Source organism: Osmia lignaria, chromosome 15, assembly GCF_051020975.1.
Source record: "Osmia lignaria lignaria isolate PbOS001 chromosome 15, iyOsmLign1, whole genome shotgun sequence".
Lineage (NCBI taxonomy): Eukaryota > Metazoa > Arthropoda > Insecta > Hymenoptera > Megachilidae > Osmia > Osmia lignaria.
Genome location: NC_135046.1, coordinates 5,465,592 through 5,493,455, shown reverse-complemented (window position 1 = coordinate 5,493,455; position 27,864 = coordinate 5,465,592). Strand labels below are relative to the sequence as shown.

At 34.2% G+C, this 27,864-nt stretch overlaps 1 protein-coding gene across 5 annotated transcripts; it reads right to left on the bottom strand.

Annotated features, from left to right (window-relative positions):
• Positions 1 to 535: 535 nt before the first annotated feature.
• Positions 536 to 22,127, bottom strand: LOC117600477 (uncharacterized). Of its 5 annotated transcripts, none has more exons than XM_034315973.2 (4): positions 6,658 to 6,809; positions 6,222 to 6,472; positions 2,140 to 2,390; positions 536 to 1,642 (listed from the first exon to the last, which is right to left on the bottom strand). In XM_034315973.2, the coding sequence occupies exons 1-4, from the start codon at positions 6,689 to 6,691 to the stop codon at positions 1,639 to 1,641; spliced, it is 540 nt and encodes a 179-aa protein (XP_034171864.1). In that variant the 5' UTR covers positions 6,692 to 6,809; the 3' UTR covers positions 536 to 1,638. The 5 variants fall into 5 exon arrangements, with proteins under 5 accessions (XP_034171864.1, XP_034171865.1, XP_034171868.1 ...); XM_034315974.2 differs by lacking the exon at positions 6,658 to 6,809 and adding an exon at positions 9,701 to 10,016 and having other exon boundaries at positions 540 to 1,642; XM_034315977.2 differs by lacking the exon at positions 6,658 to 6,809 and adding an exon at positions 13,196 to 13,300 and having other exon boundaries at positions 596 to 1,642.
• Between the last annotated feature and the right edge of the window lie 5,737 nt (positions 22,128 to 27,864).

Below are 27,864 nucleotides of genomic sequence, written 5' to 3'. Positions count from 1 at the left end.
GATTAATCTCGACGTTATCATTATTCTTGTCATTGTCATTATCATTACGATTATGGTTACCATCATCGTCACTGTGATTAGATCTATTTTTTTGCTCAACACGAATACTTGGCGGCGAGAAAACCGGGTAAAGAGGGTAATCGACGATTAACATGCGCCCGTTTTTCTTCAACGTTACCATGATATTTTATTGCTATTATTGCCATTATTACCACTATCGTCGTTACGTTCTCGTCATTATTACAATTATTATTGTTGCCGTTGATAAAGTTGTACGAATATATAAGTTCAATGACATGCTTTAAGTAAGTATAAATGTTACTCCGATTGAATAAAGGGTATTTATCGATGAATCATGATTTTCTCCCTTTTAGGACAAAAATGAGGATTCTGATGATTATCTTTTGAATTGAATTTAATTAACAATCTTGGCTTGCTTTCGTTCCTCTGGAATTAATTTTCAAAGAATAATTTATTTTCGAGCCATTTTCGTGACATTACAATTTCTTTGCAATTTTAATGCCTGTAGGGTAATTTTTATACGGAAACCATCCTTCACTAATATTTCAAGATAACTCTTATAAAATCATTATGTTGATGAAAAAGGTAGGGTAAAAGGATCTAGACAAATTTAAAAGATGCCTATTATTTTATTTGCATTTTCATTATAAAAAAAGTCTTATTTCAGAAAGCGACGTCGTACTCGACGGTGACGTATCAATATAATACCTGCATCATCGTATATATCACAATAAAATGGACGTGCGAATAAGTTTCGCATGCGGTATGTACACGTGTAAAATGATAATCATTGAAATCATATGGCAAACAAAGGTATCTCTTCTAATAAGCTGCACGATTGTTTAAGCGATGACACTCGGAAGGTATTCAATTCTGATTCTTAGGAATCTTATATATCTTCTTCCGCTTATTTCCCTCCATTCAAGATCTTCTTAAATTCGTAAGGAATCCGCTTAGAACGCATACAAACACAGAAATTATTTTGCACTGTCAAAGGCAAAATAATATACATCATGTGCCCGTTTATCGATGATCCGTGTTTGCTATTTTAGACTCGCTCTAAATTAGCCAGACGAAATCGATAATCGTGTACCATACGGATTTATCGATAAGCTTCGTTTCAATTGTCGACAGTTCTGGAACTCCTTATCGTGAGTATTTCGATGTTAGGCTCGTGGCTTGAAGCTCTATATAGAAGGCACCATGTTCATCTTGTTCCCTTTCATCTTCTTCCATCTTCGATTTCTTATCAAATTCGTTATCTACCTCTTAAGCTTATCACCTATCAACATACTGACTTTTAACGCTGCATACTCTTCGTTTCGATCGTGCGATTGGATATGTATATTCGGTGACTAAAATGTCCTTCTCGGATCAGTTCGATTCTTTGAACACAAATGATTTTTAGTCTATTTAGACGAGAAAATTCTTGTCCTGCTCTTTCTGCTCAATTCCGTCGTTGGCCATCTCATGGCAACCGAAAGAAATGACGAAGTCGTTTCACCCACATCATGGTTTTTGTACTTGCTTGGTTTTTACTTATGTTGCAATACGCTGAAACATCAGCATGCCGCAAACTTCTTTGTTGCGATCATGATTGCCAATACCGAGGATCTCTCACCTGGAATAAAATAGAAAATTATATTAGCAAACGGCACTTTGGAGATTACAGGCGATTAGAAAAGATAGAAAAGAAAATTAAATAGCATTATTGAGAGCCTTTTGAAAATTAATAAATGGCACCCTTCATAATCAAAATTTCCAACATGTCTTCCTACACATATACACTACTCTAGCCAATGCATTGAATTCAAGCTATCATCTTATCTATCGCATCACCTGACGTCATAGAGGTCTATAAACCAATCCATGACGTGATACTCGATAGAATGAAAGACTTCAGAATTTCTCCTACGTATAGGGTGTTGCGTGTTTCCTTAACGCCTCCATCATGATCTGGCGAATCGCGACCAGATCCGACGTTTCTCACGAACGATACAAAACCCTAAAGTCGACCATTATTCTTTTTATACTTCTACCAAGAACTAACCTACGTCACAGTGACGATCAAGATTTCATTCATCGCGAAAGAAAATAGCAAACGAATGAAAATGTTACCTCGCATACGGTGGCGGCGGTGACGGTGTCGGCTCCCTAGAAACAATTTCCACGGTTCTAGGAACCATGTTGTGCACAGTTGGCAGCGATAACGTAGATAACGTGTTAAGCCTAAGTAGGTGACTAGGATTTAACTTGATAGCGTCATCGTAGCTGGGTGGCGCATCCGTGACCGCTTCGTAGTCTGGCGGTTTCTGTCTGGATCCACTAGATGGTTCCTCGATGGAAATTACATGAATCGGACGTTCGATCTGTAACAAAAAGAATTATTGTCTGAATTATCGGACACGAAGGTAGAAGATAACAGTGAAACTTAATGCTACATCCTCACTGAAGGAACAACAGGAAATCGATTTTTGTCTGATTTTTAAAGCGACCACTTACGTGCCCACTTTTATCGTACTATTTCACCGTCGCATTACAATCAACCATAAGGATATTAACCCCGAAATGGTTAATCTTCTATATATATCGTGGGTCGTCTATAGATATCTATCTACGTGTTCGCCTCCTACTCTTTAGTAACGTTGTAGCTGGTGATATCTAAGTCACGAAAGGGTGCGTTTGCCAGGGGGTTACTCACGAGAAATACAAATACTGAAAATAGCTCGTTCGAGGCTACAAAGAAAGTTTCGCAGAAAATTGCATAATAGTTTCGACCGATTGATTCGCAAGGTGAATGACTGAGAGTCAACGCTCGTTCTTTTGACCAAATTTGTCATTACTTTTTGCGGCATTACTGTGCAGATTATGAAATCGGAAGCTTTCCATCAGACTTAGACTCTTTCAATCAAAAAACCTTTTTTTGGAATTTCATACTTCCCTTGATGTTATTCACTGGATATTTTTATTCTGTGCACAAAATGATTAAGGTACTTGGATCGAAAATTGACTAATTCAAAAGATATTTTAGGGAGAGACAAAAGCTCCATCAAATTGAAAAAGTTTTTTTTGAAAATTTTGAACTTTGCTTGACGTTAAATCCTGCGTCTTGTTATTCTTTACAAAAGAGTATTAAAGCACTTGGGTCGAAAATTCATTAGTTCAGAAGATATCTTAGGGAGAGACAGGAAGGGACTAGCGGTCTCTCCCTAAGATATTTTTTTAGCCATTTATTTTTCGACCCAAGGACCTTGATATTTGTTTAAAGTGAATAAAAATACGCTTCGATTGATGTATAGCACGATACACAATTCCACTTGGACTATTTTAGAGGTGTAACTTGACCCAGTAACACGGGACACCCTGTGTATGTACCATATGGTTAATTTCTTTTTACATACTCTAATATGCTATAAATGCATAAGAGTCCGCAGGCAAGTATCTAATTACAAAGCTATAATACCCTTGGTATTCCATAACATCACAATGTATACCCTATTCTTTTTTATCCTACCGATTTCTACGCGACTTAAAAACTAAAATTAGCATGCTATATCCTGCCCTTGCATACGTGTCAATTGCGACTCTGGTACGTAAAGATGTAGCAGAGGATGGTTACCGATAAATATAGATACGTACTTCCGGGTGAATATCCTTTCGCGAATAGATAAGTGCATTGTAACTACCAGCGACCTGCTTTATGCACCGAGCCGCAGACGGACCTTTGTATTTCTATTATTTCCATGCACGCTACGAAAGGAGGAACGTTTGCTATTCTAAGTCGCGTCTCTACACTACTCCTACATACAATTTTAGAGCAAAAAAGAAAAATAACAGGGTGACAGCTTTCGTTTGTCTAGGCATGATGCAAGCATACGTACATGTAATGAAGAAAGAACAAAGGTGTACTTTGCGAATCGGAATGCGATAGAATCGCAGGAAGATGAGAGAAAACGTGCCATAATGCTCGTAGATAATCAGGAGCTTGATCTACCAGGCCCAGGATATCCGCGAAAAAACCACGACATGATGCAACATGTCTGGTGCCACTGGAACGATGAATCATGAGATTCGATGATTTCATTGATCAAACGTTTTTGTGTTAATCCTTTGATGTCATTGATACATTGAGTACCACGTGAACTTTAAGTTTCAAAAGAAAATCGAAAAAAAAGTGAATTCCAATGCTTAATTACACAAAATTACCATTTTTCTATATTCCTTATTCTAATACCTCTTTTTCTTTTAATTACAGGATGCGCTTTTGCTGGAAATCTTTATACGGCAACGAAGATCGACCAGAAACTGATACTGATCGAGGTATATTATTTTCATCTGACAGCATGTTTACAAATGCCGGTAATTGCGGCCGTGTAGTATACGTATGTAACAGTACACTGTAGGGTTTGCGGTCTATAAAAGGGGGTTGACCTGGATCGATCTAAAAATGCTACAATTCTCGAGGCTTCAATCAAGAAGAACGTTTGGAAACCCTTAAACCGAGGCGAATGTTTGCTGCATTTTATCGGGAAGGTAAATGCATTAACAGGTAGAATGAAGTCACTTACTTTAATTAGTTTTAGTAGTTGGTATAGGTTGTTCTGAGAGAAGCGGTTATACGAGCTTCTAATTATAGAACAGCATTAATGAAAATTTTTACTTCAAAGTTTCTTGTAGTTGTATTAAAAATTAATATGTTAACTGAGATGGATGTCATCGACAAATGGTATCATAAATTACATTGATAATATAGATTGAAAACTTTAATTAAAACACGAAATAATTATACCTTCAGTAATGATATACATACATATTAGGGTGCTACGTTAATGAAGATAAAAATGATTTGCCTCATTATCTTGTACAATTCCAAATTGAGTTATAATGCTGCTTAAGATATTTATAAAATAAACGAATTGATTGCAAAATATTATTCCAGTCATTTTTAATTTAAAAATGAATTAAATGTAACACGAAATACAGGTATCATTATTTATTTGTGTCACTATATCATTATGAACGCCGCAAGATACTATCAAAAAATAAATACCCGCATGACAAACGAAAAATTTAACTGTTTTTATATCAGACTGAGAAATGATTGTTTTGAGATTACAAACATTTCAATACGAAATTTTATGACATCTATCTTATTTGCTGAACTTATTATTTCCTGATTATCAATTTTGCAAACAGATTATTTTTTTAGCAAAGAAATTTCAACTGGAAACTTATTTTTCAAAAGTCATAGTAACTCCGATTATTATTGAAACAATCGTTATCGTCAATGGTATTCGCGCAGCGTTTATCAGCACTATATTGTATTTATACATAGAATGGAAAAATATTCAAATTGAAGTAGCAATTAGGAAGGAGTAATTTTAAAGGAATCCAATTAATTTGTACACTTAATATTTTTCCGTGACGCGAGTAAACAATAAGGAAGTAATTTTAGAAAACATTTATTTACTCATTCGTTTTAAATTCCCTACATAACTAAGCGACGGATAATCCCAATAACTCCCTCTAATTTTATTCTTCATATGAAACACGGATTAATTGCATCTTCCGCGAAAACATCTAGCCAAGCCTGTATGCTATTATCTATGTTTCTCGTATCATCTTCCTCTTTGACGACATACTCTTCAGTTTAACTTTCCTCTCCGATATTAAAGATTGAATTTCAGAAAATTTTCGCGCATCACCTGGTATCTAACGATTAACTTCTATATCGCAAATATATCATTATATAATCTCTCTTAAAAGTCTGTTTTGTATAGAAAACAGATTAATCTCTCACTCTTATATGAGTGACACGAAGATAACAACCCTTAACTTTAAAATGTTTTTTCTCGATAACTATTTAAAACATTTGAATGAGTCAAAAAGCAAATAGTAATGTTATTGATATTAGAAAAAAAGTAATTTAATTTTGGGGGTGATTTGTGCAAACAACCCTTAAGTGACAGCCACGAAAAATATTTAGAATAACACCTCGCTACGTAAATATTATTTGTAAAAATTTCAGGAAGATCAAATTGGTGGAACATAGTTAAAAAATAATATCTTTTTGCAGGGTGCAGAACGCGTATTGATGCCATTGGACGATGTACCTGTCTTATCGGTCTGCGACACCATCAGCGAACTATTTACCGTTGCCAGAGCTTAGAAAAAAAAAAAAAAATTAAACGAAGACTTACCTCTGCTGTGATCGGATGGTTCGTGTGTTGTGTATGCATGGTTGCCCCACTTGGTGGTGCATGCAGCCAACAACACATTGCAGCACATATTAGAAGAGCTCCAGCGATTATGCAAGCAACACCGACATATCGTACCGGTTCAACGTAATTCTCCGCCAGGCCCAACCAGTTTATCAGCGCCCCGACGCAAAGGAGAACCATCCCGTACCTGTACGGTCGTTGTGAACGCCTCGATTCTTCCAAAGACATTGCTGAAATCATAAATGAAGAACAATGTTGCAACTTTATTTCATCGAACTTTCATTGTTACTGTTAGTTTTGAAGAAGTTCCATTGAATGCCACACGAGTCACGTTAATATAATTAAATAATTAATAGAATTGATTCAGCAATTATGGCTGAATATGGAAACGGAACGGCAAAGAATTAAAACTTACAGGTTAGTGGGCAAATTGTTGCAAAATATTCCATTCTGACTTAATGATTCAAGAATTTAATTAAAAATCAAATAATCGTATTCTTAGTTATTCCTATTACAACACTTGCAGTACGACGATCAAGGAATTAATGAGACGTCTGGTGCATGCGAGCTATTAAATACATACAGGTAAGAGTGGTGGAAAAATTTCATGGAAAATCGGGACTTTCCTGGCATTGACGCGATACCAGCTGAATAATATCTTAATAATATAATTGTCATAACATATACCAGAAGTATCATCTAAGAAAAATGATTGCTTCTCAATTTTCAATAATATCTCTTCTGATAGTATACACCTGTAGGTACAATCAAGGCCTATTTTTAGACAATTTGCGGCTTCCGCGTGATGATTAAATTGACGTACGCGTAGGAAACGGCTATTCATGGCATTGGCTAGTTTTAGAAAATGCAACTATATATAACCGCGGTAAGGATATTGCCACGTATTTTATTCCAAACTGCACGGTATCGATTCGCGCGATGTACGATGACACGCGAGGAGAACTCTGAACTTGCGTTATATCTGCTTCGAGCGTTTGCAGAATTTCCTAGCAGAACGCGATTACGTGCTCTTTTTTTAGAAACAGAAAAAATTGCAGTGAATCGTAATGAACATTTTAGGTGCTGCAGTGAAAATTATTAAAATTACACGTGATATAGTACGCTATCGTTAAAGGCCTCTTTTTCTATAAAATAATATAACTGAAAATCATGCTTGTTATCTTTCTTAGATTATACCATATTTAAGTGGCAATGATATAGGGAAAGAAATTTTTTTATAAAGGCATTAAAATTTTTTTCACGATATATAACACAGACTGATACGTGGATGTTTAAAAGCATTAAGTTTCACTCAGAAGTGGAATGGTACTTGATGAATATTAACGACGTTAGGTCATTAATGTGCCCATATCTTTGATAATAAAAAGGAGAAAATCCATTTGCAAAAGTGGGTTAGTCGAACAAAGCAATTTACCATTGGGTGGTATTAGATGTGACACAGAATGAAATCGAGAATAACGCACGAATAATAAATAATAGTTTCCAAGGGAAAGATATCTGGTAGAACATGTGTTTATTTTAGCTACGTGGACATTTATCTACTGTTTGATCAAAATATCGAAGATATTATTTATAGCCCAACCAGTTTTCTTCAATTTTAATAACCTTTCAGTGTCTGGAAACAATTTTAGCCAACTTTAGCCATCTTAAATTATTCAAATATCTCTGATTAAAAATAAAACGCCTATTATAATTTCATAGAGATAGGCAAAAGATAATTAGTATCGTTAAAATATTTAAAATAAAGCAGTTTGGTTTCATAATATACGAAATTAGCTATGTGTGATAATAAATATGTGCTATAATTTATTCTAAACCTTATCAAAATCAATAATAACAATTATTTGATTTGATAAATAAGTAGCTCGATATAATCATTTCGAGACGAAGCCTCTGGCCAGTCTCTTCCAAGTAGATCGAGCGATGTGGTCGTCTTCTCGCATCAAGTGTAAGCTAGCAATCAATGGCGCTATCTTTCATGGCGTTATTTCATTATAATTTTCATTTCATGCGAATGTTTTATACTCGTGTAATGGGAAATTCATAGTATACGACAGCGGTTTCATGATGTTCTAAGTAAAAGATTCGAGGGTTAATTACAGACGATTTACAAACAAACTTCGACGTTCAGCGGCGACGAGCACAATCAACGAGGGGAACGTAAAATACACAGATATATAAATCGATCGACAACGTTTGTTTTCAATTCGAAAGAAATATTATGCTCCCACCGAGTAAAAGTCTATAAATATTCGTTCGGCAATAAGAAAAGTAGGCTACGCGAGAATGAGTATACCGCAAAGGTAGACCATCCTGACATCGGTAATCGCGCGATCGACCGATGTCGGTCCTATCTGTCTCCCATCGCATGCTATTTTAAAAGTAAGAAACGATGAAATATTAATACGTCGGTTTGCAAAAGAGGACAGCGTCCTGTGATAGGTACCAGTCACTGTTTGTTCACGAGAAACTTGAGATTTGCACGTGCAATTGCGGATAAGTGGCGTATAAAAATATCTTGGACAACATAAATACGCCGTGTGCTGTAAAAATACGAGTGTCGAAGATTAAAATATCACGCAACGCTATTTTTAATACCATATACACGAAATCAATGAAACCAATTAGAAATATCATTTGCAATTTCTTCAACTGTGTAAATATGGAGAATCGAAGAATCACATGTGTGTAAAATTAATCCTTGCTTGAGCAACATTATATTCTATGCGATTTTATGAGAATCGATACATACATGACATATTTTTGTACGAAATTAAAAATGAAGAATAATTGAAAACCGTGAAAGTTCAGTTTTTAATGTTAACACATATGACCTCGTAAGAATGTGTTTGCATGAAGAAATTTACATGTGAAAATTACATTCGATTTGAAAGAAACAGACTTTGCCCGAGGCATTATAGCTGCCCGTGTTAACCAGTCCATGGTCATAGAGTATTAAATATCGCTTTAAAAAAAATAAAACATCCTGTGTTATCAAAGAATGAAAAACAGTGGAATATAACTTCCTATAACGTTATTCTATGATTCTAAGATCCTAAGTTTAAAATCTTTAAACTCCAAAAATTTGGGTTTTAAAAATTTTTTAATTCTAGAATTCCAAAATTTCCAAATTCTAATATTTTACACTGTCGATAAAGCTAAGGGACCTAGCCCACCCTAGAGAAACATCTTTATTAACGTTAATTTCCATGAATTTAGAATCTATATTTTATGAAACGAATTGATTCAATATAATTATGACAAAGTATATGGCGAAATCAAGACCTCGATCAACGATAAAGATAGCACTCGTCAACTTCAATCACCTCCTACGGTTTTTATTATACAGTTTTACAGTAATTGCGATACATCACGATTAACAGTGTTTGATCGCATGTTAGCCACGATCTTAATGAAAGATTTAACCGAGAAATTACCATTGATCTCGTCCATATCCTAATGACACTTGTACACTCGATAGTTCGTACTTTGAATATGTGTCACGTTTCCCGGACGACTAAAATACAGACGTATCTATCCGCGGTACACAGAGTTACATCTTTATACTCTGGATTACATCTGATAACGGGACAAGAATCATAAAGATAACGGGTGGTATTTCTGAAACTCATCGTTCCCCCGTCACAAATATGTTTACTTAAACACACGCGCGATGCACGTAAAACCGACTTGTTTGGACGTGTGCTGAATGCAATTGGCCGTCTATCTCGTGCAATTTTTTCACGTTTGCACGTGCTGAAGCTTAGACAGCGGCGTGCACGAACGAAATTAATTCTGATTTACACGAGTGACACGAGAAATGGACGCGGAATGGAAGCGGAGATATCAGACGCTCTGTGATTCGCACAGAATCGTGATAAGGAAATTGGAAAGGGAAGATGTTAGAGAAAGAGTGAAATAAAATTGAAATGTATGGAAAATTCTATTTTGACGAGGAAAATCTAAATGCGGAATGACACTTGAAGGCTGTTTAATTAAAGCGCTAGTTTATGAATAAATGTTATTGCTATTCTATAGTACACTGAAGTCATAGTGATAGTAAGTGCCGAGAGATATGAAAATATTTCAATAATTTCATTCAGAAAATTAATCATCACGAACAGAAGGAAATATTGTTGGGCATTTCACTGATACTTCCATCTCGCTTTTATTTCTTTGGTAAAGGATAACCACTAACCGATAATGCGAATCTGCTATATTATTGATATATAAATGCTATAACTAAAGACATTCTCGATTCTAGAATCAATTACATACATTCATTCTAGTATACCTCACTGTATAATATACCTGCTTTAAACTATTTGCAACGGACTTGTAATTACAGCTCTTCTTTAGAAAAAATTGCAGCTAAAGATTGCAATTAACTCATGACAGAAATAAGAACAAACGTAACAGTTAAATACATATACCATCCGTATATAGATTCATTGTAAAATATGCAACTTCATTGCTTTTTTTCTTACGTAATTATGAAAATTCAACGTATTGATACTTGAATAGCGAAGGTTAAGGTAAACATCTATTCAAGGAAACAATTATATCTACTCTTCTTAATAACCGTTAACGTTTACTTCCTGATACATATCAATATTGAACATTGATAGGTTGTTATCCATTTCAAAATGCAAAACCTACCGTGATCAGCATGCAATCTATTGCTTATACTTGCAAAACACTGTCAGAACATCGCCGAGCCGATGTTAATTATAATCTTCAGTCTTTTTCGATTAACATTTCATGAAACTGCGCTTGACAAGTGCCGTTTCTTTCATTGCTAAAAGAATACTCACGATAGAGGAATAACCATTCGGTTTTTTTTTTTTTTAATTGCACGTATGTAATACTCGTTACGGTTGCATTCGAACAATGAGAAAAATACTGTACGTGTGAATATTCCCAAGAGTAGAATCGCGTGCGAGGTAATCAGACAACTTTTCTGTCGCGCTTTATCTTTCCTGCCGAACCGTTATTTTCGTGCCAACGTAAGCCTGGCGGCGATTTTTTAGCAACCGAAAAAAATATTTAATTAATCTTTGCTATGTTTTCGGAGGTTTCAGGAAATATTTTCAGTGGGTTTAAACTTAGAAAAATATACAAGATTCCTTCCCGATTTGTTGTCTTTCAAATTACAACGTTTTTTCCGGTGAATACGTAAAGGTTAATCGAAAGAAGTGCATGATTCATCGGAAACATATTTCGATATTGGTAGGTTTGTTTTTTGAAAACAATTCGCTGATTCAGAAATTGACAACCATGTCGGTAGCCTTCAAATTGTTCAAATTGCAAGATATCTTTGAAATGACATATGAAAAATACGTAAAGTATTCAATTATTGCAAGGAATAGAGATAACGAGCAGGGGGTGACTCTCAGATTGTATATAAATTGCAAGATAAAATTATATATTTTCCTTAAATATGTTTCCTTAAATAACTTATCAAAATTTACATAAACTGGTTATCAGTTTAATAAAACAGGCTGGAAATAAAATCGAAAGCAAATATTGTATGACTGAACCGGTCGAAGATAACGAGAGAAGGGTGCGCCTCAGATTTAACAAGTACTCCAGTCGATATTACTCGCAGAAAAATTCGAGATAGAAATATTGAGACGTCACAAAGAAAGCGGGAAAAACAGTTTAAAGCCAATATAACAATTCTAAAAGATTACGTGCAAATATATGCTTATCATGATAGATCTATTATGCGCAGTTCCGAAATTACTCTTTGAAACGTTTTTGACATTTTATCTCGCGCATCTAAAAACGGATGCATATCATTCAAAATTAATCCTGGTGATACGCATCGAATTCACGGAAATTGCGATATCACCTCTTGATAAATTTGTTTTATGGGTTACTTTTATTGTCGTTTATTCGAAAATTCTGTGATAAAATATAATACAAGTGCTTTTAGGACGAACATTAGACTTTTCGTGATTAAATGGAAAGGTAGGAAAAAAAGATTCCCATCATTAGCTTTCGATCTTGGAAAAATTTAAAGAGAGACTGAGAAGAGCCTAGGGAGACTCACTTATATGTTATGTTCCTCATTGCGTTTTCTCATTTTTTACCGCAAAATAACACACATCTACGTTATTCATAAACGTAGCAATAATATTTATACCACTTAAAAGAACTTGGAATTATCATAGGAACGATACAAGGCGTCAATTGATAACGCGTGAACGCGATTTGATATAAAAATTCCTTATTTTTATTGGTCGTTTGGTTGATGGCAAAACAATGGCACGTTTCCAGCCGCGGTGGAAGATAAAACCTCGAGTAATCATTCCATGCATAAGCAGTCATGATAGATTGAAATTAATGAAGTGCAATTATAATAACCATGACAAAATACAGAGTGGCAGCGTTACATTGCTACTTCTTAACTTCGTGTGTGTACGTTCAAGTTTTCTTGAATTCAATTTCATGGATTTCAAATTTGAGGCATCCACAATTTGAAGCTTCAGTAGCTATTATATACCATAATTAAAATAGATAAACATTCATAAAATTAGATAGAGCTAGTTAGAGTTTTAAATTGCTTTCAAAAAAATAAAAAGATAAGATGAGATAAGATTGAATTATGTAAGCTATTATTCTAAAAAATGACATTAAATAATCCTTAGGATTTTATGATAAATATCGTAAGATATGAACCAATACACAATTAATCTTTGTGATTAGCAGAAATGTGGAAAAAGTTTATTCACAAAAGAGCCATAATATTTTTTTAAAAGAATCAATAATTTTATATTATTCTGGGAGATAAGGAAATCAGCTCTGTCTTTTGAAATGGAATAATATTATTAAAACTGAAATTAGAGCTTATAATATGCGCAAAACTTTCCCCATTTTTGATAACCGGTTTTTTATTCAGTGTATCAACGGAAAAATTTAGAATTTACCTGCTTCGTTAATAACGGTGCCTCACCATCAGACAGCCACTGAGTCTGAGCTTAACGGTATACATATACTCTGGATCAAACTAACCGGTGACACGAAGGCTCTCCCTAATATACGGTGTTTGTTAATTTTGATCGGTTAATAGTTAGTTGTCGTTTTTGATATACCAGAGACAAGCATCTTAAAGCAAAACTGTGTAATCTTCTCAGTGCACTATGAATTAAGGTCTATTTATACCTAACGTCAAGTGAACATAAGGTAAACGTAATTACCCCCACCATGTATCTATTTTTCATATTTGTACATATTTATATATGTGATCTGCATTTTTTTCGGATACGATAAGGGTAGGAGTAAAGCCATATTAAACAGTAATAACATCAATTACACTAATTCGATTAATCATTAATAGTGAAATAGAAAAATAGATACTATAATCCCCTCGATGAAATGGGGTAAGCATTTATATAAACTTCTTTTATTGTTCTTCTGTATGCGTCTGCAAAGTGAATCCTAATTGTTATGAAACACCCTCTGCATAATCTTATTTTGCTTTTAACCAATTTAATTTCATAGTATTTCTTTTTCAACGGAAAGACACTTTGCATAGTCTTTCCTCCTCGCATGTTTTTCTTTCACGTCTACTTTACACGAGTCCATAATAAAATGCAAATCTAATAAAAAGAAGAGACTGAAAATATAGTACAGAGGAGGATATATGTAACGAGTTCTAATTATAGCAGTCGCGTTGCCTTTCCGTCGGTCTGGTTTTCTCAAATATTTTTTAAATATAAGTGCGACGGATAAACTAGACTTATTTATGATCGACGATGACCATCAATTGTGAAGACTTCAAACGCGCAACGGATCAAAGAATTCACAGTGTTCGTTATTCAAGTAGCGAAGCTGTACGCAATAACACACGTGTCACTAGGGAAACGTGATTCCCGACGTGAGAAACGTGAGCAAAATGCAACGATCTGCAGATCGAATTAGTGTCCTCCTCCAAGAGTTTTTCTTTGTTATAAGAAGTTTTCCTTTACAACATTGCGAAATGCCATCAAATAGTATCCCGTTTCTTTCCTCTTGAAACTCTGATACAGTCATTTTTGAAAATCTTCGTACATTCTACCAAAGATCCATTTATATAATTGATTATTTATTTTAATTAAAATGACCTTTTAATAATATGGACGCAGACTTTCGTGACGGACTGTACGTCGTGCAATTCATATTTCTTTTTAATTTCTCATGAAAGGAAATATTGCATATTAATCACCTGATACAACAGTAACATGAAATAAAGCAGCAATTAAATTCACGACAATTCCAGTTTCCAAATAATTCATGCGAATATATCAGATGCATACACATACGTAATAGCGCGATCGAAGCCGTACTTTATTATTACATATTATCCAGTACGTGGAATTATTACGAGGGTAAATATTTTTCTTTCGGTATAAATCCACTTCATAAACATACATTATGAATTACTGTGACTGTATCACTTGAGCGTGGACATTCTAGATTTTTTGCGAAGAAAATTATAGTAATATAAACCCCTATAATCGTTAACTACATAGGTGCTGTAATGACAGCTATGAAAACGCTTGTGAAACATTTGTAACATTTATAAAATTTCAAATCAACTTCTGGCAATTTTTATTAGAGTTGCGCTTCGTAATCAACTCAGTAATTAAAAAAGCATTACAGCTACAAAAGATGCAGCAAAATATTATGAATATACAACGTTGGGTAAATGCATTATAATACCGTGGGAAATACCGGAAGAAAATTATAAATAGCACTAACGCTGTATTAATTACGCAAGTGGAAGTTTAAAATTGAAAAATGAAACGATTGTACTCTGAGTAATTGTAATTATACCTTGTCGTACTACACACGTTCGTTTCTACTTGTGGCATTCACGTGTTAATGTATGCAATTAGTGCTACAATGAAAAGTTGCATACCTACCTAAACTTCAGTCCAGTAATGATTTATTTTTTGATTAAAAAAAAAATGATCTAAATTCTCCTCTATCAACTCCTATAATATTCCATAAAAATCCGTCGTACCCTGAATCACGACCAGTATAAGCAAATCAATATTCTCGAGGGAGGTAGAAACACAGTTACTCGCAAAAACAAAGTACGGTCATTCTTTCATCCCAAACGATCTCCTGATGCTAGAAACGAGTATTCGCATTCGCGACGAAACACTTACTATTATTTCAAAAGAACGTGCAGGAATGTCAGGGAACGAGCCTACCTCACTTGCGCCATTCTTAAAAAAGAAAAATTATTTTCTTTCCTTGCACGACTTGCGGTCTAGGAAACACGAGCTTTGCCAACGGGAAATCGATTCGCGTGCTCTGTCGCGTGTGTCGCGAACACGTTACCGTGCGGGGTGTGCGTGTCGTTTGGCACTTTTCTTCTATTTAATACGCACCTTCCCACCGCCATACATTATACATAAGCTGTCGGGTTCCCTCCAATTTTCAAGCGGCGATACTGACTGTCGTTGCGTCAATCCGGCTGTGCAACTGTTACATGGTTACAGTGGCCGGTTACATGGCTTAACCTTAACCCAATTTCGCACCTTGCGCCGCTAAACGCCGCTGAATAGCAGATAAGTAAACGATCAACTTTACTCGCGAAACGGTTGAAAGCTAATGGTCCATTAAATGCGAAGTAGTTCATGCTCTTTACCGATTTCAATGCTCTCGTTGATGGCAGAATTTTCTCGCAATGAACAGTCCTGATCGTATCTGTAATTATTTGGACGATCTATCGCCATTTGGGCAACGTTTTTCAGAATTGCAATGAGTTTTTTGAATTTCGATTTGAATTATTTATTAATGGTTAATGTATCGTTAGAACGCGACGTTTTTAAAAATTATTCAAACGAGCCTGTCCTTGACGAAACGAAGTTTCAAACTATACACACTCGTATTTCAAGTTTTGCTAGCTGAAGTACTCAATGATAAATTTATAATTTAAAGTGATGTTAAAAGCTTTTGTCGTTAATAACTTTATCAGGACGTTTGTATGTACAACAATGAAGTAACTTTTTTCACGTTTTCCAAGATAAGTACAGTTAGTATTCTTTCATTTAATCGAATAAACCTGTAAGACTACCAAAAGTAGACCACCTTGAAAGAATATTACATTTCATCAACGTTGTATGTTGAGGATTACGACAAAATTTGCTGACATTAATGTGTTGGTTACGACTGTTATTTTATTATAAAATAGCTCGCAAGGTATATCATTATTGGTACCATAAACGAAGCTAAATTTAATGCTGACGATAATTTCGAAGAATTTTTAATCTTCTTTGAAGTATTATGAAATATAATTTTACAGCCGTCGAAATTACTTCTAAACTGGTTGAAATTCTATAAATAAGAGATTAAAGTAAGTCACGATTTCTTTCCGAATACTGTGCGTTAATAAGAATGCCGTTGCTGAATCATCAGTTTAACTCAATCCTGATACTTCAAGAACACCGAGATTTACGTGTTTTATCGCTTCGAGATGCACATAGTTTATTATTTCATGCACAATGTGATGTAATAATATACACATTCACAGTAATATTAATATTGTTCAGAACTTTCCTTTCTTTTCATTTCCTTTTTGTTATCAGCAACCACTAATCAGATCATTAGAGAACAAAATCAAAAAAAGTTCTGAAAACCATTAATAGGGGAAAGTTTTCAAATTTGCATGATATGAATGTTGCTTAATTTACATAATTTTGCATAATTCTAAAAATTTTAAATATTAAAAATTGCTGTAATAGTTGAGTAAAATTTTTTTTTATAGCAAAAATTGGAAATAGAAATTTGATGCTGACATTATCACTTTCTCTATGCTATAATAAATGAAACACATTAACTCCCAGGAAAATAACCAGAATGAAAGATACTAGTAATGATCATTTACAGAAGATGAGCAATGATTCTCCATTGATCAGCCATCGACATCGACCTACGTGCTTCAAAGCCAAGTAATAATCCATCACGCCACCCTTTTCTACGAAGCAACTGGCATAACATTAGATTATCGTCTCGTTACTCATATACTCACTGAGGTCATAGATACTAAGCCGTACGTGCTTCTTACAATCGTCGAAGCATCTTAGAAACTCGAGGAAGGAATGCGCAGAAAAAAAACAGTTAATGTTCGATAAAATTAAAGAAAAATGCAACAAACACGGTTGAATCACGATATCATATGACACGATGCCTTTGCAGAATGAATCTTGATGATTCGTATATTAATCACGAATCATCAATAAATGATTTATAGTTTCATGCGAGTGATATTACGCCAATGAACGAAAAGAAGAGATGAAAAATGACGCCTATTCGTGTATATGCTGGTGGTGGCGAGGAATGAGTTTGCGTCACTGATATCTCTGTATTATCATTAACTTCATAGACTCAACATAAGCAGTGAAGGCAACGAGAGCGGTGTAGAGTTTATGCCAATCAACGTTTTCGAGTGATCCAGAAGTGATCTTGAATCATGGTGATGACCGTGACAGAACAATTTCGATTTAAACTAGTAGAAATTCTTTTTACAGAAAATTTTTAGAAAGATCTTCATTTTCAATAAATTGGATTTTCTATGCTTACGAAAACAAGTGATAAAGTGTCTTTAGGGTAGGGAGTTGAAAATATTTAAGATATTGAATCTATCAGAGTAAAATTAACTATTCTTATCGTTAGTATGACACACGATAATAAAAATAATTAAACATTAGCAAAATTTTAATAGTATTCAAACATTTGTTTCATCTTTCAATTTTTAATCAACATTACCAACTTAATTTGGTTAAATACTAGAGTAATTTTAGACATCGTTAAAATTATGCTAATTATGTAAAAGTGTAGATTGTAGAATTGTAAAACACAATTTATATTTAATATCTATAATAATCCATTTTATCGTGTATTTTACTAGATATGACTATCTATACTATGTAAGTCAACGTGTTATTGTTTGATCAAATTGAAATTATAATCTTGATCATCAACAATTTCCATGGCGATTGAAGCTTCATCACAGATACGTTTCCTCGTTTCCAATAAAATCTCATCGCTTTTCTCGTTTCGAAAACTCGAAACGAAGACATTGTTCATTGAATGCACAATGCGTCAGAAACGATGCGTCTCATCTCTGTCCTGCACAGCATTGAAAAACAAAACGCGTTATCTCGAAACGGAAAATTTTGCGGACGTAGACTGAAGAAACGCTTCGACATCCTATAAAAATACTGTACTTCCCGTAACGTATTCAAATGAATTACCTTTGTTTAAATTTCAGCAAATATTTCAAATCTGAGGCAATAATTCTGCTAGTGCTTGATGAAGATAAGAACAGGTAATAACAATTGAAATGTACGAGTGATAAGACTGGCTCAATCGTTTCTTTTTCTGAATATTGCAATACGCATATACTTCTTAATTGCTGTTTACGAACGACATTAGTATACTTGAAGAGTTCGGACAATTTTGCTGACGCCACCTGTGGCGAGACAATCCGTGCGTTTTCACAACCTTCATTCTTTATACATGAAATTTGAATATAGAACCATACTAAACGAAGATTGTTTACTCAGAAAGTATGTATTAGGTATCGAGTAAACGTTCCTCGTCAATACGCTGAATTCCTATAAAATTTTAACGTCTATTTGTCATCCTTCAGCTACCTACTCCAAATATTAAAATGGCAAAGCAAATAATCAGGTGCGATTTGGAATTACCTGAGATTAAAACGCTGGTATCATAAACACACTCCGTTATGAAATTGCTTTGAAATTTATCTAGATGTAAATGTTATCATGATGTTTAAACTCTAATGAAATTTCCAAAAGACTAACCATACTGACATGATGATAATTGAATTTATAAACAAAAGAAAGATATAATACAATAAGTAAATAAGATTGAGATATTTCAACCATAAATATATTAATTTCCTGCGGTACAAAATGGAAAAATTGCAATTGTAAATTTATATTATTATTATTTTATTCACGTTTGAACAGCGTGTTAGATAATTCAATATAAAATCCTACAAGTGCAGTTTCCCGCAAAGGTAACTAGAGCGAAAGGGTTAAACAAAACATTAGAAAGCTGTTCGGTCGCATTAAAACAGTGCGAACAATTGCTTAAAGACTCGAGGCATCAGGTTTCAACTCGGAATAGCGTAAAGGGTCTACGCCCGAATAAATTTTATCGTAGTTCAACGAAACTGGAACAAGATTAGGGAAAGGAGAAAGGTTTCGAAACGAAAGTCCGCGATGAACACGGTTCGAGATGAACATGTTTATCAACTTACATACGTGAATCGTTTTTTTGAATCATTCAAACGGGGTTAAGTAAAAGGTTGATACGGAATATGAATCGTTGTATGTACAAGGCGGTCTTGTATTACGGAGTAGAAATTGTGAAATAGTGAATGGCCTTTCGCGATTCTGCGAGTAGTTCTCGCGTTCTGCACAAAACTTTTCGTTCCAATTGCCTAGATTTTCGAATTTCATTATAGAAACGGGCAATGCATTTTATTTCTATGCATATCGTTCTGCTATAAAAATATCTGTAAGAAAGCAATGGCATCATCGTAAACGTAAAATGCTATTATTAAAGACGTCGTGCGTTCTAATGAACCGTAAAAAACAATGACGTTGGTTGTCAGCTTAATTAAATTATCGTACCGGGTCTAACTTCATTTTGAAATTTCTTGCTTCGAAGCGGACGCGATTTGCTGATAATAACAAGATCAAATTTACCTTACTTATCACGCGGTCAGCGATTTGTTCACAATAATGCGCAACATGGTTATTAAACGGAGATTAAAATAACACAACGTTAATACCTTAATTAATTATTATTTTCCGTGAAGATAATAACCAATTATTATTATTAAAAGTCAATAATGGGAAAAGATCTTATATGCATTGGTAATTAAAAATTTTTTTTCTTTTGAAGAAATAATTATTGCTGATGCGAGATATTGTTTTAAAAAATTTCAAATATCTCATAGATATATTTCCATCGATGTGAAGAGACAAACACGTGGTGTGACTTTCGTGCTCGAATTCGTAAACAGAAAGTAACATTGACTATATTATTACGGATTCAAATCTAACGACACTTGGAAAGGTAATTAACATTTTAATAGTCGCATATTTCATAGAATCTATGACAATTGTAATTTTTATATTTCTTTTCCTATTTATAATAAAATATGACTATTGATGAATTTAGATTTCTTAATTTCTATTCTGTATGCTACAAAATTACCATTTTTCAAAATATAATTCGTATATTGTACAGTAGAGAATCTACGTATCTAAGTCACGAGTACGTGATACGGTTGTCACAGTATTAACAACAATTTTTTCAACGATAAATCAATATTCTCTTATTATGGACTAACGATACGTTTCAATGTATCGTTTGTAAACAGAGGTTTATCCTTGATATTACTTTCAAACCTCAACTGTAGAATAAAAATACTGTACAGACCAATTAACATTATGTCGTGATTATTACAAAGGAAGAAATTTATAATTTACTAAGTAATTAACAATTTGGCGCACGTAATGTAGACCACTGATTATAAGAAAAGAAGTAGAGAATTTACTGTTGTTAATTAAAAGAATATTTGAAGAGACGTCAAAGTGACAAACACGTGATTGAGAGGCTTGGCGATAATTCTCGAATGGATTCGCAATTACGTTTGCTAATTTTTTATTTACGCGCGAAACGAGAAAAAAGCGATCCTGTGACGCGAGATTTACGAGAACATATGATTAGCGGTTCATAATTAGAATACAGCCGCGACTGCGTCCAATCATATTCATTTATTCTATTTGCATTGGTCCACACCCTCGGACATTAGAATATCCTCTACCTTTTACGGTACAACGTTGCTTAATTGTTACACGAATGATCGGTTGATTAATAATGGACGAGCCTCCGATGACTCGCAGAAAATCAAAATGCAAAACAGGGAGTGTCATTTTAGCAGTAATCGAAAAATCATTTGACATCTTTACACTTAATTTATTCAAATGATGTCCTTAATCTTTGAAATCCAAAATCCGGTATTCAAATGAGTGAAATGACAGTTAATGATATCCTATTCCAATTTGCTTACTCCAAGAACCTATCCTATCTAGGAAGCAATTATTAGAGCATATAAATGCCATTACCACTTTAGAAAGTATTTACAACCCAGATTGGTAAAGTATTTTAAACAGTGCTCTCTATCGTGTCATCCTCTTTGAAAATTCTATTCACTAAATGAATGAATAATTAACGAAATGATTTTAATAAACAAATGACAGAAGCAACTACTAAACAATTGAAGCCAAACAATTTTAACAAACTACATAATATTCTTGACAGAATCTTTCACTAAAAAAAAAATTTTTCTTTACATTCCTTCATAACAAAATTTAATAATCCTTGTACTAATATTCAAATCAACATTTTTCTGTTGCAGGAAACATTTTGCTTGCTCCGTACAAACGAGTAGATAAGTTATAATCTGCCCGATGCCGGAAACTCTCCAACTGTCATTCATAAAAGAAAACATGAGGAAAAATAAGATTCAACTTTGAGTGAATCAAGTTGAGTTTTTCGTCAGCGTTCGAAGGACCTACCTGAACCTAATCTGCCAACCGAATCTCTCTGCGTTCAACGATCTTCGCCTGTCTCTGGTAAAACTGAATTCACTGAATGTCGAATATTTAATTGACAAGCTCTCGCTTCTCTTCTGTGCATCTGGAGATTGATTCGTTAAAGGACAATCGTACGTACAACCCCCGCGTAAGAACACCAAGAGAGCGCAGCTCCCGCACGGAGTACTCGCCGTGGACTGACGTGGTTCCCGCTTCTGCACACTGTCTAACCCACGCTACCAGTTTTACCGCTCGAGTGGAGTACGGGTATAGCGCGTGTCATTGATGTCAGCGCAGACGTACCTTTTCATCACGAACCTGCTGCGATACGCTAGGAGTGTACGTGCGTGTAATAATACATATTTACTGAATTAAAATTTAATATTTTTTAATTTTTTAAATATTTATTTTATTTAAAATTCTTGTACGTCGGGGACCAGCATGGAGGTAATATCTTGGAACATTATAATATATTATAGCAGAAGCAAACTGTAACAGCATGTCACTTAACACTTTAAATGTCGTGCATTTAATGCAAATTTGCATTTCCACAAAATGCATATTTTGTATAATTGAATTATTAGAAAAACAGACGTGAAATTGAAATCCACTTAAAATTAAAATATTTTATTAGAATTTTAAACTTTGCTATACATTTACTCTACAAAAAAGTATCAGGCTCATGGGTGAAAAATTCATTAATTCAAAAGACATCTTAGGAAGAGACGGGGAGAGATAAATGCTCTCTCAATTTTCCACCTAAGTAATGTAACACTTTTTTGTAGAAAATTAAAATACGCTTCAATTGATGTATAGTAAGGTACAAAATTCCACTTTGAAAAATTTTAATAATCGAATAGTGTCACTGCATTGCGTTACTTATTTAAAGTATCAGTCGCAGCTCTGATTTGTTTGAATGAGAATGTGTCATTTCAAAAGATTGCACTGCAGCCTGTATTTCAGCTATTTAGTTAAATTGTCTGACGTAAGTCGACCAGACGCCACTGTTGATAATTATGCAACTATGCTGTTACGGTAATAGCAAAAAGAAAACGAATTAATTTGTAGAGGATTGAGTAAAACGATAGGTTGCATATCGTGCAAACCCCGAAGCTTCTATTTTGAATTTTCTAATTTATTAGAAAAACAGGATAAACTTGACTGCCATAAACAATGACCGACGCTTCAAATCTTTTATACTCCAATAATTAGTAAATGTGCGAAAGCGTTAGTATTACAATAATGAATTCAGTTCATAAATTAATATACACAAAATTCACTAGATGTGCTTTGTCATTTGGCACATCGCTAGTGATTTTGCTATAGTTGCGCAATAGTTATGTGAACAATTTGCTTTCATTGCTGCTCGATTCGAAACAGATTAAATGATATCACACTTGCGATTTAGACTTAAAGTAGTTTCGGTATGCGTCTGACAGCAACCGTCCGGAACTACTTATTTCCTGATTCTTCCAGTATCTTCAAAGGACACTTTACGAACAGCTGTTAGTGTCAAATATGACTTTCGTATATATAACTTTCGTGTTTCAAGAACAAAACATTTCACCTTCGTCAAAAAATTCGTATTTTTGTAAATAGAGAGAACGATGAAAAACAATCGTGACAAAACACATCCATCCGTAATTTATAATAAGGATTTTTTCATCACACAAAACTGGATATGACAATTCCCCGTTCCCCTCCACGATCATGTGTCCCGTCTCAATTTTTTGCAAAATCGTATTACAGGGAGTCTCACAAAATGTAATACAAAATTACGTGCAACCCTGATGTTCTTGTATTTTCTTCAGCTTATACGCATTGGTATGATTCATCGTTGTTTTATATGGGATAACCGTAACCCGTTTATTATCTGGTTGCTCGAGAACACTATCTACGGGACAGTTTTAAACAGCCAGAGATAATGTTAGAAACGTAACAACTTTGCGGTTCCACGCTAATCCAACGCGTGGTTATGTGTTCGAGGCACATTCGTGCGTCCACAGAACAGAGACATTAATTTCAATTTATCGTCTATTACCGCTTCTCAGTTGACCCTGGTCAGCTTTTGATTGAAACAGGAGATGCTCGTTTCTTGTGCAACAGTGTTAAGATAAAAAAAAGTGACAATAACGTCTCTAAACGTACGATTCGCTAAAAGATCAAGAGATTTTTCCAATGGAACGAAGTCGCGCTTCGTTCTAAGCAACGGACAATTAACGTTCTCGAAGCGAGAAGAGCGTTTCTTATGTCGATCATCAGCACTGATAGATTTGCTATGCTCCAAATTAATTTTAGTATACTACTAAATTCTCTCTATATTTTTTCGAATCCTTCCTTTTTATTTCTTTATGTGCAATGTGCATGTTCGATGCAGTTGACGTCAGGACTTTGCAGAAGTGTTATCAAGAGTTAAACATAAAGAGTTACATAATAACCACTGTTTTACAACATGAAATTTATGTTAAGAATCGTTGTCCTAATGGAAATGATAATGCAATTCAGCGGCATTGGATTGCACAAGATGTTCGAGTGTTTTGGTCATAATATCGTTTAGAAAAGATAATTCTTCAATGCTTTGTGCATTCAGTGTCGTACATATCAGTTTTAATAAATTAAAAAAAAAAGTTAATATTACTTGTGTAAATTATCAAATGAAAAATTCAAATTAAAAACTGAAACTATTATATTATAGTGTGTCTGATTACACAAACCCTTTCCCCGGCAGTATTCAACCTGTTAATTGAAGGAGTACGAACACTTTTGCAACTCGGTATACATTAAAAATTTCAACAATTATTATAAACGAGGTGACAATAAATTATAACATTGATAATATACTTCGACGCAGTATAATGTTTGCTTGCAAATTGAAAATACGATAACTGTACGTAAACTTTTGAATCATATATTGTGATGAGAAATTTCAAGGTGTATTTGCCCTCGGCATTTTATAAATCATCAATGTTGCAGAAGATTGCTCGATATTGCGGTGAACACGTAACGAGACATCGTTCAAGATCACAATTCTTTCAAGGTCTCCGTTGCCTTTTTTTATCCCACGAACTAACGACCATGGAGTTTGTTGAAATTTGACCGTCTAGAAGGTTAAACGCACTAAATTGCGAGCCTGTTGCCGGTTTCTTACGGAATCATAATTTAAATGGAGGCTCGTGGGCCAATTGTTGAGGGCGATACGCATCGATTTGTACCGGGAACTTGTGCAAATATTGCTTCCGGTATTTTAAGCAACGTTCTTGAAGAATTCCAACTCGGAAATACATTGAGAAAGATTTATTACTAACTGTAATTATTTTACTTTAAACTTAAATATACATAATTACAAATTGAATGATTTGCAACAATATAAAGGTAGCTCTAATTCTTACATGTTTTTTTAAATATATTTATCGTTCTGGTTAATCTAAATGCCATTAATACAATTCTACGGACTACATCCTTGAATGAAGTTGAAAAAATACACGATATGACCTCTTTAACGCGAAACTTTAATCGTAAGTTCCTTTCTATAGCACCCACGATCTATAAAGTGTCTTAGTTTCAAGCATTGAATGTCTCACCTTGTACATGGGCATGACTCATTTTGAGTCGTACGCAACGCCTTGCTCCATTGTTCCTTCGTCCAATTAAAGCGTTCTCCCCTCAGCTAAAATCTCTTTTCCTTTTTATTTTCAAAATTTAATGACGGTTTCCTTTAACGATTACACCTCCGTACGATGTTACAAAACGACGCTTTCTCTTTACCTCGTTATCAATAAAATTGATGCTCAGGATATGTTAATTGCCTCTACTATGTTTCCTGTATTCATAAACTAATTTTATTTATAGTATCATAAAGTAATGTTGACTTTTAGATGAAGAGAGGTGGAATTCAAATGAACATCCGAGTTCTCTTCTTTATTTTATTTTATTTTTTTAACTTTTCTACCTTTTTTGAATTTGGAAAGAATATTCTAAAAGGATCTTTCAGACATTCAAGGACGAGAATGGGTATTCACACTTTCACGACCGGTGTCACATGATGCCTTATGTATTCTAGGTTTAAAAATTAAAGAGAGTTGCAAAAGTTCAAATAATGATGATAAACATCGAATTACTTAATTCTATCAATAGAAAATTTATTTATTAAAAATTAACTGGACAATCACTGAATATACGGACAGAAATTTTCATATTGTTGATATCTAATGTTTCTATCCCCTGTACATTTCCTCCTGATAACTTCAGGTAGATAAAACTATGAAATATTGCGGGATCGTAATGTTATAAAAGTTAGATCATATCATGTTCAAATAATGCAACATTTTTATTTTTCTCACGGCGCTTCCGCAATCCTCGAAAAACCAGGAACGTTGTAGAGTACTGTTACACATTGTGCGATATCTTGCGCGTGAAATCACGAGAATGAATTTAGAAGTAATTCAATGTAAATCCAGCGAAGAAACAACGACGAAGGTGCATCAATGTATGCAAATCGATGCATCGAGCAATTGTGTTGATTAGCGCATCGTTACTCTTATTTGCCAGACGAATAGTGGTTTCCATTTCAAGTAAAAACGAGAAGAAGACAGAGACACATGGAGTGTAGCAAAACAGGGGGCTGTATTTCATAGAATAGTGACAGGTTTATTTATAAAAATAACATACTGTGGCGGCTGGCGAATCCATGATGAAAGTTTTACACATGGTTCGAAATATACGGATGAGACTCGATTTCAATGCATCGTTATATCACGTGAAATTTAATCTAATCTTTAGATCTAAATGATTAATGACTTTATGATTACCCTACCATGCAATAATTTTGAGAGAAAAATAAAACAACTTGAAAATTATAAAGTGAATAATAAGTCAGTATTGTAATTATTATAGAAGGTAGCAAATTGGAAGTTTAAATTTAAAAATTAAGTAAATAATCACTATTTTTTTAAATAAGATTAATTAATTAATTTTAAACGAAAATTGATAGTATCAATAAGCCTATTAATAGATTTCTGATAAGTAAAGGACCAATAAATCTATTTTCACATTTTACCTGCCTTGGAAATAATTATGATTTTTGCATCATCAAGCACTGTCATCTACAGTAATATTCTAGAAACTCGACAGCTGATAACGAGACGTACAATTTGTCCGATAAAGGGAATTAAAGGAGGTCAGACCTCCTATAAAATACAATAAGTTCAAAATTCGTAGAACAACATGTAAGACGTCTCGTAACGTGATAACGTCCTAATGTTTAATCAGTGATGTTGCTAATGCGATAAGAGTATATTCCTTTCCGTCTCCAGAGAATATTCTACGCAATTGTTTTCGTACAAAAACATTGTTAACAGGGAGTCATTCAATAATAAAATCTGTATGATTGTTAGACGGAATTATTACCGTGGTAGGTGTTTAACGAACCGACAAACATTGATATCAAAAGCAATGACTTTAATTCTATTAAACGTTTCTACTCGAAACGAAGAAGGATCGTTGTTTGTCGCTCGGCAAACTAAACAACAGTCAACGCTATATTTAAACTCGTAAATCATTTGAAAAGACTTCGCGTTATCTAAACGAAATTTCCAACGAAATTGCGTCTGAATTGTTTCGCGCAAAACTTGCGGCACGTTCGACGCGGTAACGCCATCGTTAACAGAAAAGGAATTAGTGCTAAACGGTAGGATTGACACTTCTACGTATTCTCGACTCGTTTCTGAGTATTGAAGAAAAACCGTCAACGTCATTTCAGACTGATAAAGTCGTTCTAAAGTATTCTAAAAATGACGGCACGAAAATATAGACGTTGCTACAAAATCCCAAATACGGAAGTCATCCGAAGCAGGAGAGCCGAACGAGTCACTTGTTACTTTGATAGTAAAATCAGCAATTATCGTCCACATCTAACGATTTTTTTAACCAGCATTAGAACAGGTTTTGAGATATTAAATCATTCATCT

Excerpts from the sequence above, each read along its gene's own strand:
- LOC117600477 (XM_034315973.2), bottom strand. The coding sequence starts at position 6,691 with ATGGAATATTTTGCAACAATTTGCCCACTAACCT. Across the intron at positions 6,473-6,657 it reads AACAATTTGCCCACTAACCT|CAATGTCTTTGGAAGAATCG; the intron begins GTAAGTTTTAAT and ends TTATGATTTCAG. Across the intron at positions 2,391-6,221 it reads ACCATCCGATCACAGCAGAG|ATCGAACGTCCGATTCATGT; the intron begins GTAAGTCTTCGT and ends TTTTTGTTACAG.